General features: G+C 37.2%; 1 protein-coding gene across 3 annotated transcripts in view; it reads right to left on the bottom strand.

The window, feature by feature from the left end:
- The window catches only part of XB5964984.L (uncharacterized XB5964984 L homeolog), a 58,197-nt gene that overhangs the window by 25,116 nt on the left and 18,941 nt on the right, over positions 1-14,140 (bottom strand). For all 3 annotated transcript variants that reach the window (XM_041588134.1, XM_041588133.1, XM_041588139.1), the window contains exons 7-13: positions 12,818-12,963; positions 10,819-10,931; positions 10,615-10,731; positions 5,194-5,397; positions 3,266-3,412; positions 2,883-2,996; positions 1,571-1,654 (exon numbers count right to left, since the gene is read on the bottom strand). In XM_041588134.1, the coding sequence (XP_041444068.1) occupies positions 1,571-1,654; positions 2,883-2,996; positions 3,266-3,412; positions 5,194-5,397; positions 10,615-10,731; positions 10,819-10,931; positions 12,818-12,963 (925 nt within the window). The remainder of the gene's footprint in view (positions 1-1,570; positions 1,655-2,882; positions 2,997-3,265; positions 3,413-5,193; positions 5,398-10,614; positions 10,732-10,818; positions 10,932-12,817; positions 12,964-14,140) is intronic.

Genomic DNA, 14,140 nt, shown 5'->3' with positions numbered 1-14,140 from the left:
GCTAATTGCACTGGTTTCTGTGCTGCCATGTAGTAATTATCTGTATTAATTACTAATCAGCCTTATATTGTGACATTTCTATTCTATGTGTAATGTATATTGTGAGTGGGTCCCTAAGCTCAGTAAGTGACAGTAGCACAGAGCATGTGCAGTGAATCAGCAGAAAAGAAGATGGGGAGCTACTGGGGCATCTTTGGAGACACAGATCTTTACTGCTAAAGGGCTGTGGTTGCCCTGGGCTGGGACAGAAGTCCAAAACATAATGGGGCAAATTCATCAAGGGTCGAATATCGAGGGTTAATTAACCCTCGATATTCGACTGGGAATTAAAATTTCTTTTTTTTTTTGCGCAAATAGTACGATCGAACGTTCGAAGGAATAATTGCTCGATCGAATGATTAAATCCTTTGAATCAAACGATTCGAAGGATTTTAATCCAGCAATCGAAGGATTATCCTTCGACCAAAAAACCTTGTAAAGCCTATGGGGACCTTCCCCATAGGCTAACATTGGGTTCGGTAGCTTTTAGGTGGCGAACGAGAGGGTCGAAGTTTTTTCTTAAAGAAACAGTACTTCGACTATCGAATAGTCGAACGATTTTTAGTTCGAATCCTTCGATTCGAAGTCGTAGTCGAAGGTCGAAGTAGCCCAAAAAACACTTCGAAATTTGAAGTTTTTTTACTTTGAACCTTCACTCGAGGTTGGTGAATGGGCCCCAATGTATAACATTTCTTGCCTACTTCTTTCATTAAGCTTTAGATCTCCTTTAAGTAGTAGCCTCCTGTCTTTTGTGAGGCCCTTAGTACCCGCCTACATCTCACCTCCCTTTGGATTCAAGGCTAATGGTTCTAAGGTATTTTTTCATTCTCATTCATTCAGGTTTTCAATCAAGATACAAGATTATTACCTGAATGTTTAATGTTCTTGTTTCTTTGTTGTAACTAACCTCAATTGCCTATTTTTCTGTGATAGTTGCTCCTCACATGGGAGCTCAATAAAGTAACCCTGTACTGCTTCATGATTTGTCCCTCTCAACCCATCTAGTCTATATCATACTGCACAGATATTCTAGCAATGCTCCACAAAATAAATGTAAAGATGTGTTTTTGTAAAGCAGCACAAATCTGGCATCAATATACTGTAAATTCTAATACAAGTGAGTTTAGCTCAGTAGGCCCATTATTTTCTAAACAGTGAAAACTTATATATATTACAGAAATATCTATATATAATTAAACACATACTGTAGATAGGTAAAAGGTGAAACTATGAAGTGTTCAAAATATTTTTTTTATGAACTGTAACTTAAGTAGTTAAAAAAACATTTTTAAGAGGTAAATTTAAAAAGTAGGGTAACAAATAATAATATGTTTCCTATAAGAACAGAGTTTAAAAAGCAGGGAGCAAACACAATCTTAAATTGCTTGTAATGTGATTATGAAACTTGTTACTCATACCCCAATTTCTGTACTATTAGTGTTGCATTTGTGAATGCAGTTGTGTTTCTACTTTAGGGTCAATGGACAAAAATAAGCAAGAATTAGCTATTATAGGCAGAATAAATTGTTACCTGTTGTGCAAGAATTGAAGTATGCAATACAGGTAATATGCATGCTGTAATGATGCTCTTCTCCAAGTCTTCAGGTAAAGGGTTCTATAACAGAACAAAGGTAAGTTTTACCCATGGTTGTGTTAAATGGGATACAGACTTAAGATCCAGATTTAAGATTCAGTCATTTATAACACCTTGTATATAAAATCAGGCACCTGCTTGGTGCCACTAAATAAGTTTGGTGGCAAAATATATTGAGTACATTCATAATTGTGCTTTTTTCACTAATCATGGAAAAATGCAATATCAATCTTGATTAATCTGACCCTGAGTTAAAAGTCAACCTCTCCCTTCAATTCTATGGGATTTTCAGTGGCAAATTGAAAGCTAACTTTTATCCATTGATATATTTGCCTCTTATAATCAGATAGAAATAAATAGAAAGAGATAGAATTTTACTTTACCGAGTTCTAATTTCACACTTTTCTATATCTGGCCCAAAGGGCCGATTTACATACATTCATATTCTTTTCTTTTCCCTGAATCGTATTTGTTAACGCTAATAACCATGGATTATACTAATTACACTAAAGCAATTTATTAAACTTCAGCATTTCAAAGCTGTTAAGGTCATATAGATGTCAGTGGTCATATTAGTATTTGGATAAGATCCACATTTTTATTCATTCATGCTTTTTATATTAGGCTGTTTTAATACGGTATATTACTTGGCATTCGTCGTTTTAGAGCAAATTCGTTTTTATTGTGGTTTCTAAAACCACTAAAATCGAATAAATTGATAAATGTGCCTCCCTGTGTGGTAGAGGAGTAATTTGCTGTTTCAGCTGAAACAAATTCAGGCTATATATTCCTTTACTTGCTGCCTCAAATGGAGTTTGACAGAAACTTAATCATATATATGTTCCAAAATAGTTGCTCTCTATTTTAAGTAAATTTACGAATGAAAAAAAATCCAATTTCGAGCTATTTTTTGTGTACCTCGACTAGGGAATAGTCCAAATTTGATTTGAATTTGAAAAAAATTTGAATATCGAAATTTATCATGTACTGTCACTTTAAAAATTTGACTTCGACCATTCTCCATCTAAAACCTGCCGAATTGCTGTTTTAGCCTACGGGGGACCTCCTAGAACCTATCTGGAGTCAATTGGTGGACTTTGAAAAATCTAATTTTTTTTTATTTTTAAATACTTTGAATTGAATTTGATCGAATACGATGACCATTACTTCGAAATTTGATGCTTGATAAATCTGCCCCTAAGTATTATACAGTGCAATTAAAACATATGTATCTATTGCACAATATTACCATCTTCAATAGGTCGCTGACTGAATTCAATTCTTTTTCTCTTTTTTTGACTTCATGTTGTTCTAGAGATTCAATTTCTTTTGTGTCATCTTTTCCAAATTGCCATTCTTGGTCCTTGAAAAATTGTAAATACATATATTTCAGAATACTATAAAGTAATTTAATCCACTCTGACAACCTAAGGATACTACAACTACTGTTGTAAGAAAATAGTAATTGTAGTAGTCAAAATTTGCATTTGTGGTTGTGCGGTAAACAACTGGCATCAGGCTTGATAGTGACCTTCTTGATGCCACTCACACAAGAGCTAGAGCACTAACGTGTGCAAAGTCATGTATCTTAGTGCTCATTTACCCAGTAAATTCATCATCACACGGCCATACCTTTTCTGAATATGCAAGGAGTATGAGTTTATAATTGTTGGGGTTTTTTTTCCAGAATTTTCCAAAACCACTGTTAAACAGCATATCTTTCACTTCAGTTTCAGTGATAGTAAAAGCAAATTCACTTATAACAATGACTGCATCCACCTAAAAAAAAAAATAATTAAAAAAACTGATTGTGCAGATTATAATACCACATCATCTTCATATTTTGATCATTTAATTCTAAAATTGTTACCCCTTTAAAAACAAAGTTTTACGGAAAATTTTATATAGAATCTATAGAGTTTTTCTTTTACATACAAGACATAAAGCACTCTGAAATACACTCCTAAATGCATGTCTTCAATTTTCATCTCTATTATTATTAACATGTATTTATATAACACCAACATATTGCGTAGCACTGTAAAGTAAATGTGATTATACAACTAAATCACATGAATTATATACATAGAACATATGGAGTTACAAACATCACAATCAATACCGGTACAAAAGGTGAGGAAGGCCCTATGCAAAAGAGCTTACACTCTAAAGGGAAGGGAGTAATACACAAGGTGAGGGAGTGGGCAAAATCGAATTAAGTGGGTGAGAAATGTGGTACTGTATGTGGTGTTGCGTTTGATAGTTAAGCAGAGTGAGCATAGGTTTCTCGAAAGAAGTGTGTTTTAAGAGATTTCTTGAAAGCAGAAAGGTTGGGAGAAAGGCGGACAGACCGTGGGAGAGCGGAGAAGGGGTGCAGCCCTTGCAAAGTCTTGAATGAGAGCATGTGAGGAGGTAATGAGAGAAGAGTTGAGTAGCAGGTCAGTAGAGGAGCGTTGTAAGCGGTTGGGTGAGTATATAGAGATGAGTTCAGAGATGTAGGGTGCAGCAGAGTAATTGGTTGAGTAGTCCTATAACTCATATTTGTTTAATTATATATTATTTTAGGTAAAATACAGTGAAGTTATCAGGCTCATGAAGGCTTGCATAGTGAAAGAAAATATAATGCTAAACAATTTTCTGATATACATGAATTACACATTTTCAGTGTTTTTAAATAAATGCAATTGGTGTTAGAATATATCTGGCCACGCTGTTTTCTGCACTTCTGGCTATTACAACAGAAACAGTGTAATATGGCTGATTAAAAGACCTAGAGGAGACCTATCAAAAACCCATTAGTAGATTACATCAGTGGCCAAAATGACCTGAAGTGAATTTTTTACATTGCATGATAAAAGAAACATATTTGGTATATTAAAATTGTACTGTTAACCTTCCAGTTCAGTGGCCTGTCAAGCTGCAGTGGGGCCGGGCCCAGGTGCATGATCCAAACTCATAGCCATGCTCCAGCTGCTAAAAAATATGGCTGCCCTGCCATCTGTTTTATATAGGAAAATTACACACCGCAACTTACCAAAATGGATGCTCTTTTGGTTCACAAATTGCAGTGGATGCATAGTAGCAGGCAGACACACAAATGAATTAAGTAAAAAAGCTAATCAATTTGAATCTAAACTTTGTACTCTGCACAATGCACTGCATTCTTAAATGATCCCTAGAGAACGGGCTTGATATGGCTACGGTAAGCCTTCATATTTCTACTTTAAAAAGAAACAGCTAAATTAATTTTAAACACTTTTTTAAGTATGCAAACTTGGGTAAATATCTGGTTGAGGTTAAGACCTCTTTATGTGATCCACACACGCGTCTACAAACACGACTATTCATGTCACAGCTGCGTAAAGTTTTTGCTGGTTAGAAGGTTAATTTTAAAGGCAATTTGTGTAAAGCAGACTGAGAAAATAATTGTGTAAACTAAAAAACATACAAAAAAACTGAAAAAACAATCTTTCTAATTTGAAGTCGATTTATTTCATTAAATAGTAAATGAAAAACCATATACTGAAAAAGTGATTTCAACATTCTGTATTTTAACTCACCTCATTCAAAGCAGTTTCTATAAAATTCATTGCCATTGGGTCAGAATCATCTGTTCCTGGCATTTCCAGAATTTCTTTGCCACCATACAATATCTTGCTGGGCAAGTAAATCACAATTTGCTTGACAGCAGCAATTTTCTTTCTGGAATCTTTAACTGTATCCTCTTTTTTCCTTTGGTTAGTTGTTAATTGCCTTAGAATACTCTGTCAATAATATAACATGCCAAATTAAATAACTGCTATCATTATACAGGTTTTCAGATGTTCATTGAAAAGCGGAAGTTAAGGTTAGCATGTTCTTCTAGTGCACTGTGCCCATACACATCTTGAGACAGTTTGTAGCTGTATTTTTACTTCTAGTCATTCTGCCTCTATCTGACCTAAAATTTTAAATCCTGTTTGATTGCAGAGTTCAGTGATACTACTAGAAAGAGGATAAATTCAGAAACGTCATTATTTTTATTTAGACCCTAACTACATAAAACACTGCCCACTCTGTAGACATAAAAAACCCAAAATAATAACGATTTACTTGGACGTGCCAAAAGTTAGGCACCCCCTAATGATTGTATATACTCACTTGAAACCCAGGGCCAGTGCTCCTATCAGCAGAAAACTGCACCGCCCGGGGGTTATTCCAGCGAGCACCATGGAGCAATTGGCTTCCTTAATTCTTCATATTTCCTGGGGCAGACGCATATGCAGTAGAACAAAATAGCTTAGTTAGAGTTTGGCTTTTCGCGATACTGTCCATGCGCACCTGCTTGAAGAAAGAAGAAGCCGATCGCTCTGTGATGTTCGCTGGAAGAACCCCGGGACTGGTGCAGCTTTCTGCTGATAGATTCACAGGCCTGGGGTTTCAGGTAAGTTCAGGGATCCGTTATCCGGAAACCCGTTATCCAGAAAGCTCAGAATAACAGAAAGGCTATCTCCCATAGACCCTATTTTATTCAAATAATTCAGATGTTTAAAAATTATTTCCTTTTTTTCTGTAATAATAAAACAGTATCTTATACTAGATCCAAACTAAGATATAATTAATCCTTAATTGGAAGCAAAACCAGTCCATTGGGTTTTTTAATGTTTACATGATTTTCCAGTAGTCGTAAGATATGAAGATCCAAATTACGGAAAGATTCCTTATCCAGAAAGCCCCAGATCCCAAGGATTCTAGATAACAGGTCCCATACCTGTATATACAATCACTTGAGGGTGCCTAACTTTTGGCACCCCCAAGTGAATACAGTGTAACGCTCTCGTTAACAGGAACCTTGCACAGTGATGGGTTCCTTCAAATGCACAGGCGGACCCTGTGGGTTCCGGTTCACCGACGTCCTTTTGGGGCTCCGGGCTTTCTGCAGCAGAAACCGACAAGGAAGTGCGTAGCTAGAAACAAGTCCATAAGCGAGGTACCGGCAGGGATATGGAGAAGACATGGACAGAATCAGGCAAAGGGTTCGAGGCACGCGGCAGGAATTGTAGTCAAGTTACAGGCAGGAGTGAAAAACCAGAATAACGAAGTCAGAAGTAACTCTTGAGCAGGAACAGATAAACTAAAGCCAACAAAATGGTGGACTGGGCTTATAAAGAAGAATTGGCATCAAGATTCAAATTTGGCGCTCAATAGTGACGTCATGACACTCAGCATCATGACCCAGCGTCAAGACACTTGGCGTCAAATGAAAGTGTCGCGAAGCCCTAACCCGGAAGCTCACGCCTTCGCACAGAAGCCGGCTGAGAGGTAAGGGATTTTTCTGTAATGTGGAATGCCTTACCTTAAGTCTGACAAAAAATAATTTAAACATTAAATAAACCTAATAGGATTAATGCAATTTAATGTTTTTTTAGTACTGAGGAAAGGGGCACATGTACATCAAGTACAACCTTTTATGTCTACATATAACCTGCCTAACTGCTAGTTGATCCAGACAACAGAAAAACAACCAGCGTTAGCCACTTTGCCCTTAAATTCCCCCCCTAGTGCTATGATAGTGTTTTTACGTATAAGTCATTTTATTTGGGTTGCGTTATGGTGACCTGCTGTATTAATGGATATAGTCCCCCTATAAGTCTGTTTGAGACATTTCTCCAGGAGAGGGCGAAGCCACAATTTTTAATTTCACTAATAGGCGAGTCCATGGAGACTGTTTTTACCATATTAAGGACAGTTGTATGGCAAGGTGGCTGAAAGAGACTGTATTCATCAGGTCACTGTCAGGGTTTGTCCTAAAGAAGGTCTAGTTGCATGCCTGGTATTGAAGTATTTTATTTGTATCTGTGTCTATTTCTCAGTCCTCCTCTTTCAGGTTACATTAAGTCTATTAACCAGCAAAGTATCTTTAGACTTTTGGTGTTTGTTGTAAAGCATTTGTTTGCTTTTCTGTACTACATATGGATAGCTCTGAATATTCAATGCTTGTTATTCAGCCTGACCCATGTTATCACTTCTGACAGGAATACTTGCCAGATTATAAAAATGTGGTTAGGTACAGGGTGGGTGGTACAGTTCTAGGTAAGTTTTTTTGTTCATACCGCAGCCTCAGGTACTTGTGATCAAAGTAGAGCACCACAGTAGAATAAAGATCAGGTTTTCTGCTCTGTGTCTGGAATTTGTTTTGGGTCTGTTAGTTTGTCCAGTTCTGGTTATGGGGTTTTTCAGGATGCAGGACTTGTTGCCCTGCTTTTGCATCCAAGATAGGTAGTTGGTTTTAGACTTTATGATAAACGCATCTGGTGAGTAATTACACTTGCTACCTCTTATCAGTCAGTGCCCTCAGGAGCCTCCAGCAGTAAGGAGTGTGTGCTTCCTTTACAGTTGCATCCCTGTGTGTTTCTACCAGTTAGATCACCTCTTACTTAGTCACTTGGAGTATTATATTCCTCACTTTACTTTGAAGGTATATGTGCTAGTGTAGGGTAGTGCTATCCACTACTAAAAAGCCTGAGGGTTTAATTTTCAAACGGAGATAATTTTTAGGTTATTTATACTACAATTTGTCACGCTCTGAGGTTTTCATGTTTTCATTGAGGATTGACAACTTGTTCCATATACTGTGGGCATGTCTGATTTATCCTGACGAATCGGCATGTTTACTAACATTAGAGATAATATCTGGAAACACTTCAAATTTGATCAGCAATTAGATTTAAATAGCCACCTATAAGTTAGAAAATAAAAGCAAAGATCTGATCCAGATATTTATCTCCAATGTTAGTAAACATGCCCCTAAGCATGTTGTGTACATTGTGTTGTGAGATGTGTTGTGAAAATAAACCAGGTGAATTGAGGTGAACTTTGTTGAAGTTAGATGAAGAGAAAGTTCTCACTTTTAGTAAATGTGCCCCTATGTATCTGTGTCTTTCACTGTGCTTTTTGCAATATTGTAAATTGTTCAGATTAGGTTTTTTACTCCTCCTAAGTGTTTCTTCTTGCAATCAGACTGAATCTAGACATACTGTACATGTAATGGATATCCTGGTGATTAGGGGAGTAAATATTTTGCAAATCTTTTCATGTTGTCATATGTGCCTTTGATGTTGCCATGGGTGTCTTGATAGCTCATAGTAATTTAAATTCGCCAATTGAAAAAAACCTATTGTGTAAATATTTTCTCTGCCACTGAAGTAGTCACATAACTCAAAAGTAGAATATGCGCATAAATATTCAGAATTTGCATTTATGCCATATTTAAAAAAAAAGCTCTTAAAGGAAAACTATACCCCCCAAACAATGAAGGTCTCTATTAAAAGATACTGAGTAAAACAGCTCATGTGTAAAACCCTGCTTCATGTAAATGAACTATAATCATAATAATATACTTTTTAGTAGTATGTGCCTTTGGGTAATCATAAATAGAAAATTGCCATTTTAAAAAATAAGGGCCGCCCCCTGAGATCGTAAGATTCACTGTGTACACATACAAACCACATGTAAGGTCACATGAGCCAATTAACAGACAGAGTTGTGTCTTTTGCTTCCTCACCTCTTCCTGTTACAGTTAGTGTTGTAGTATTTCTGGTCAGGTGATCTCTGAGGCAGCACAGATAGAGTCAGGAAATGGTGGTTCAAGGCAAGAGATGTAAAAGGGCAATATTTATGTAAATATATATTCCAGTTTGGTAAGATTCTTTAATATGTCATTCAATTTGATATAAACTATCTGTTGCTTAAGTACTCATTTTGGGGGTATAGTTTTCCTTTAAGGACATTTGCAATGCAAATAAAAAAATGTAATTCTGTTTGCGCATTAATTACATTAATCTTATTCAGCTTTATAAATAGAAACATGCTCAAGGCAAATATCTTCACTGTGCAGATCATGCAGTGCTACACAAAGTTTAGTCAGAAGTCTGATTGACATTTAGGTCTTACACAGCCTTTCAGGGGTGTTTCTTGTGCCTAGAAGATGTATTAGAGCTTACTCGTTAAAAATCACCAAAACCCTGTCTTTCAAGATGCATGATTTGTTCCAAAGTTATTTTTTTGTGCTGGAATCAGTTAGGAAAGATAAACTTGGCCATTTCAAAAATGGCACAGGATTTTGAATTGATTATTAGTTTCTTATTCAGTATGGTAAAGCTTATATTACATTTTCATTTTGCAATAGTTCCCCATTAAGGTTGGCAGGTGAAGATGCATCTGAGCAATTGCGGCAACTTGCACTTCAATGCAAAGTGTTGCAGTTGCTCTGGAATCTTAGTTGTCGGAAATGTTGTCATCTCCCACATTCGGCATCAAAATATCTGCACGCATTTCATTAAATCCATTGTGCTGCATTTATTGATGCAGACCACTGTGGTAACCCTGGAGCTACCTCCACATTCAGAGATGGCACTAGCTCCAGGATTCACCTGTGTCAATAGGTACTCTTGAGTTCAATTCCAAACAGTCAGTGAGATGGCCAAGAGGTACCAAGAGCCAGGGCCGGATTTACATAGCGGACGCCCCTAGGCCCACTGCCATTTGTCGCCCCTGTCCCCTCCCCTTTATTCGTGCAAATTTTCATGGAGATTGTATCTCCTGTGCATCCCCAGTGTTTTTGAACCAATGTGGGTGTGGTTGGGCAGCATGCCGCCCCCCTAAAATTCTGCCACCCTAGGCCCGGGCCTAGGTGGCCTTCCCACAAATCCGGGTCTGCCAAGAGCAACTATATAGCTGCAAAGAGCAGCTTTTGACACCAATACAGCTGACTCAAAGCATTTCTCAACTTCCTCCATTGATTTTTTTTCTCCAACTATGATAGTTCAAGAATTATTTTATCCTATGGGCAAATAACTCAACTGTGGAAAAAATTTTAAACGTCAAGTGTATGAGAAAATACCGCAACGTTGTAAAAGTTGTTGGTGTTTTTTTATTTCTGCCCCATAATGTAGGACAGTTAATAAACATAAGAGGAATATGTAAGTGAAAAAATATATTACCTGCATAGCAAGTCGGTCATGTTGGACCTCTTTCCCATTTCCAATATACAATTCTGTTTTTCCTGCCAACTGTTGAACTTCTTTAGAAAGAACAATATCTTTGGGACACTTAATTTCCTAAAAAGGTTTATCAAAAGTCATCCAGAACATATTGCAACCTCTAATATGTTTACATTTGCACTTCATTTAATGTAAAAAATGTACCTGTGAATTACTGAAAAAGCCGTGGTCAGTTAGGATTTCAAACCTAACTTTTAAGCATTCCTGGGCTCTCTTTTTTATATTTTCATTTGTTTCATTTATCAGGCTTGAAGAGTCTAAAACAAGAGTATTATAATTTTAAGAAAGTCAGTATTGGAGAAAGCACCACAAGGGCATAAACAGAGTAGGGACCCATTCATTTAATAAATGACTTGGCTGAGGTGGAAGTTCAAAAGAGATTAGAACATGTGAATGTAAACAAATGTCATTATTCAAAAAATCCCATTCCCAGTCTAAGAACGATTGGTCTGCTAATTTAAAAAGGTGGTAGGAAAGCTTTTGGAGGGGTTCTAACTGAACATAAATTGGAGTGCATTTCAGTTCACAATAGTGCAGTCGTTCCACAAAGTTTGCAGCAAGAAAATTACATTAATGGTACATGGTCTTTGCATGCAGGTGCCCTTGTCCCACTGCCTTCATCACACTTTCTGTTCCAAATTTGCACAAATCCATCAACTGATTCAGGGGAATCTTAGAGTTGCTGCCACCTTTGTCAGGTGCACCTGTCTGCTGCTTTCTTGTGGAAAATAATCCTAACCACACGTCAACATCTTTGTTAACCCATGAAATATGTTAACTGCAAATTTTTGTCTGAACCTTTCTTCATATACAGTAAGTCCCATCCTATGCCACCAAACCTTTATATGTTGACATGTTTAAAGAGTTATAGAGCCAGACATGGTTGGCTTTCACAAATCACCCTGGTTAGTATGCACAATAACTAAAGGCAATTATTAGAGTTTTTCCCTCAGCCTTTATGAAGTGCTTAAATAATGAATACAGTAAGTGACAATATGTACACATATTTGCCTTGCCATATTTTATTTTTGAGGCAAAAAGTAGATTCCCAGAGGTGTGTTTTGACATGGCACTACATCTTTAATACAGCATTCTGCTACTCCTGTGCTTGAAGATGCAGCAAGAGTAGGCTCATGATAATGTTTAGCATTTGAGAACAGTGGTTAGTAGTGGTTAGAGCATACATTAGATATATAGTATTACCTAAAGTCTATAGCAGGTCAGCTTGATGCACGCCTGGATTGCCACTTGCATCCTGAAGAGCTGCCTGAGAAGTTGAAAGGGAACTCTTTGCTCCTTGGGTGGATGAACTTTGGGTCTGGTGCATCTGATCTGATCAGATTAAAATAAAATTGACACGAGTGGGAGAAGTGAGAGCTGAGACATACTGTCTAATTACATGTCTCTTGTGAGTACCCAGGCACACTGTATATATTGGGAATAATAAAGTGGTGACCCTGAAGTATTTACTCTGGACACCCTTTTGTCCCTCAAAATAATTTTTAAAATGTTTTGCATTTTTGTGTGCACTTCCCCTAGGTTTTTACAGTTGCTCAGAATATGTTTAGTCTAAAGGAAGACCATGCCTATATGAATACATGTTGCAATGAGAGAATGATTCTGGCCCATTTGATGATTTAATGATTTAATGATCCAGTTCAGTCACAATATGGAGCTGGCATACAATATCAGATTTCCCGATTTTAACCCTTGGTCTGATTTTTGACTTTACACGTTTCCTGCCTGCCCTGACCTCTAAATCAAGTCATCTACCCAGATATTTGTCTGTTATATTGCCCATGTGCTTGCTGCACTGGTTTGTTTTTTTGTTATGGAATGCAATGTGCAGTATCCATTATGACTTCTACCAAATACTTTGCAACCCCTGATGTTAAACTAACAGACCTATAGTTTTCAGGCTGAGAATGGGATTCCTTTTTGAATAGCGGTACCACATTAGCATTTCACCAATCTCTGTGTACCAAGCCAGACCTCAAAGTATTAATAAAAAGTAATTAAAAGTAAACAGCACTTTGCTTGTCCTTTAAAAAAAAGATACGTTGTATACAGGTTTTTAATTACACAAATTGTTCATATTTAGACAGTTGTCTAAAGTTAAACATCCCATTTAAAGTTTAATTACCTTCTCCATTCAATGTGACCAATTCAAACAGTTGTTGTTGAAGTTCTTCCTCTGTAAAGTAATTCACGCTCATTTGGTAAACTGTTCCATATCTCAAGTTAATGATACATTTTGTGGTAGATTCATAGCTTCCCTTTCTCTTCTTCCTACAATTTATTTATATAACAATATAATGTAACAACAAACTTTGGAGAACAAGGGTAAAGAATGAAATACGAAAATAAAAATAAGAACATATGCCTTAAAAACATCATTATCATCACCATCATCAAGTGCCAAGTCCTGGTTGACTATATTTTTTCCCCACAATGTTCTGTGTTGTGTTTTGGTCTTAAGGCTTTTCAGTGGCATGTTCATGGCTCATCTGTCCATCATGTGCTGCCCATCCTTTTCCTCCTTCACTTTGATTTTTTTACAGCTTCAATCTTGTCATTTTGTCTTTAAATGGTAGGCCAGCTTTGACATCTTCAAAGGAGAAGTAAACCCCTTATTAAAAAAAATCCTACCCTACATAGAACCTCTCCCTACTCCTCCCAGCCTAGCTGCCACCCCGGGTAAATGCCCCTAACTTTTTACTTACCCCTCTGTGCAGAGTCAGGCATCGGATTAACAGCAGCCATCTTCTTCTTCTTCGGTAATCTTTGGGTCTTCTTGCGGCGCTTCAGCAATTTCGGCACATGCAAAGTTGTAAAAAATCCGAAGACTGCTCAAACTGCGCATGCGCCGGTACGGCACTTACTTCCCGAAGCTTACCGAAGAGAAGAAGATGGCTGCCGTGAACTCCGATGCCTGAATCTGCATCGAGGGATAAGTACAAAGTTAGGGGCATTTGCCCTGGGTAGCAGCTAGGCTAGGGGGAGTAGGGAGGGGGATCTATGTAGGGTGGGGGGGTACAGTTTTTTTTAAATAAGGGGTTTACTTCTCCTTTAACACCCACCAGAAATACTGTAGCTAGGGCAATTCTGATCTTTGTTTTCATGTACAAGTATGGGATACATTATACGGAAAGCGTTGAATTATGGGATGGCCATCTCCCATAGACTACATTTTAATCAAACAATTAAATTTTTATGATTTCCTTTTTCTCTGTAATAATGCAACAGTACATTCTACTTGATACCAACTAAGATATAAGAATAAAAAAACAGTATGCGCTTCCTATATTAAATAAACTCCCACCAACAAAGTACTTTTCCTCACAACAGTTCGACTTTTGAAAAAAACAGTTCCGTAAAGATCTTTAAATACAGGCAGATGGAAGACAGGTACGTGATGATTAATTCTCCTGTTTGGCACACAGTATCCCCTTCGTGCTTCACCTCA

Source organism: Xenopus laevis, chromosome 1L (genome assembly GCF_017654675.1).
Source record: "Xenopus laevis strain J_2021 chromosome 1L, Xenopus_laevis_v10.1, whole genome shotgun sequence".
NCBI classification, from domain to species: Eukaryota; Metazoa; Chordata; class Amphibia; order Anura; family Pipidae; genus Xenopus; species Xenopus laevis.
The sequence above is the reverse complement of the archived record's forward strand: the minus strand, read 5'-3'. Positions and strand labels throughout refer to the sequence as shown.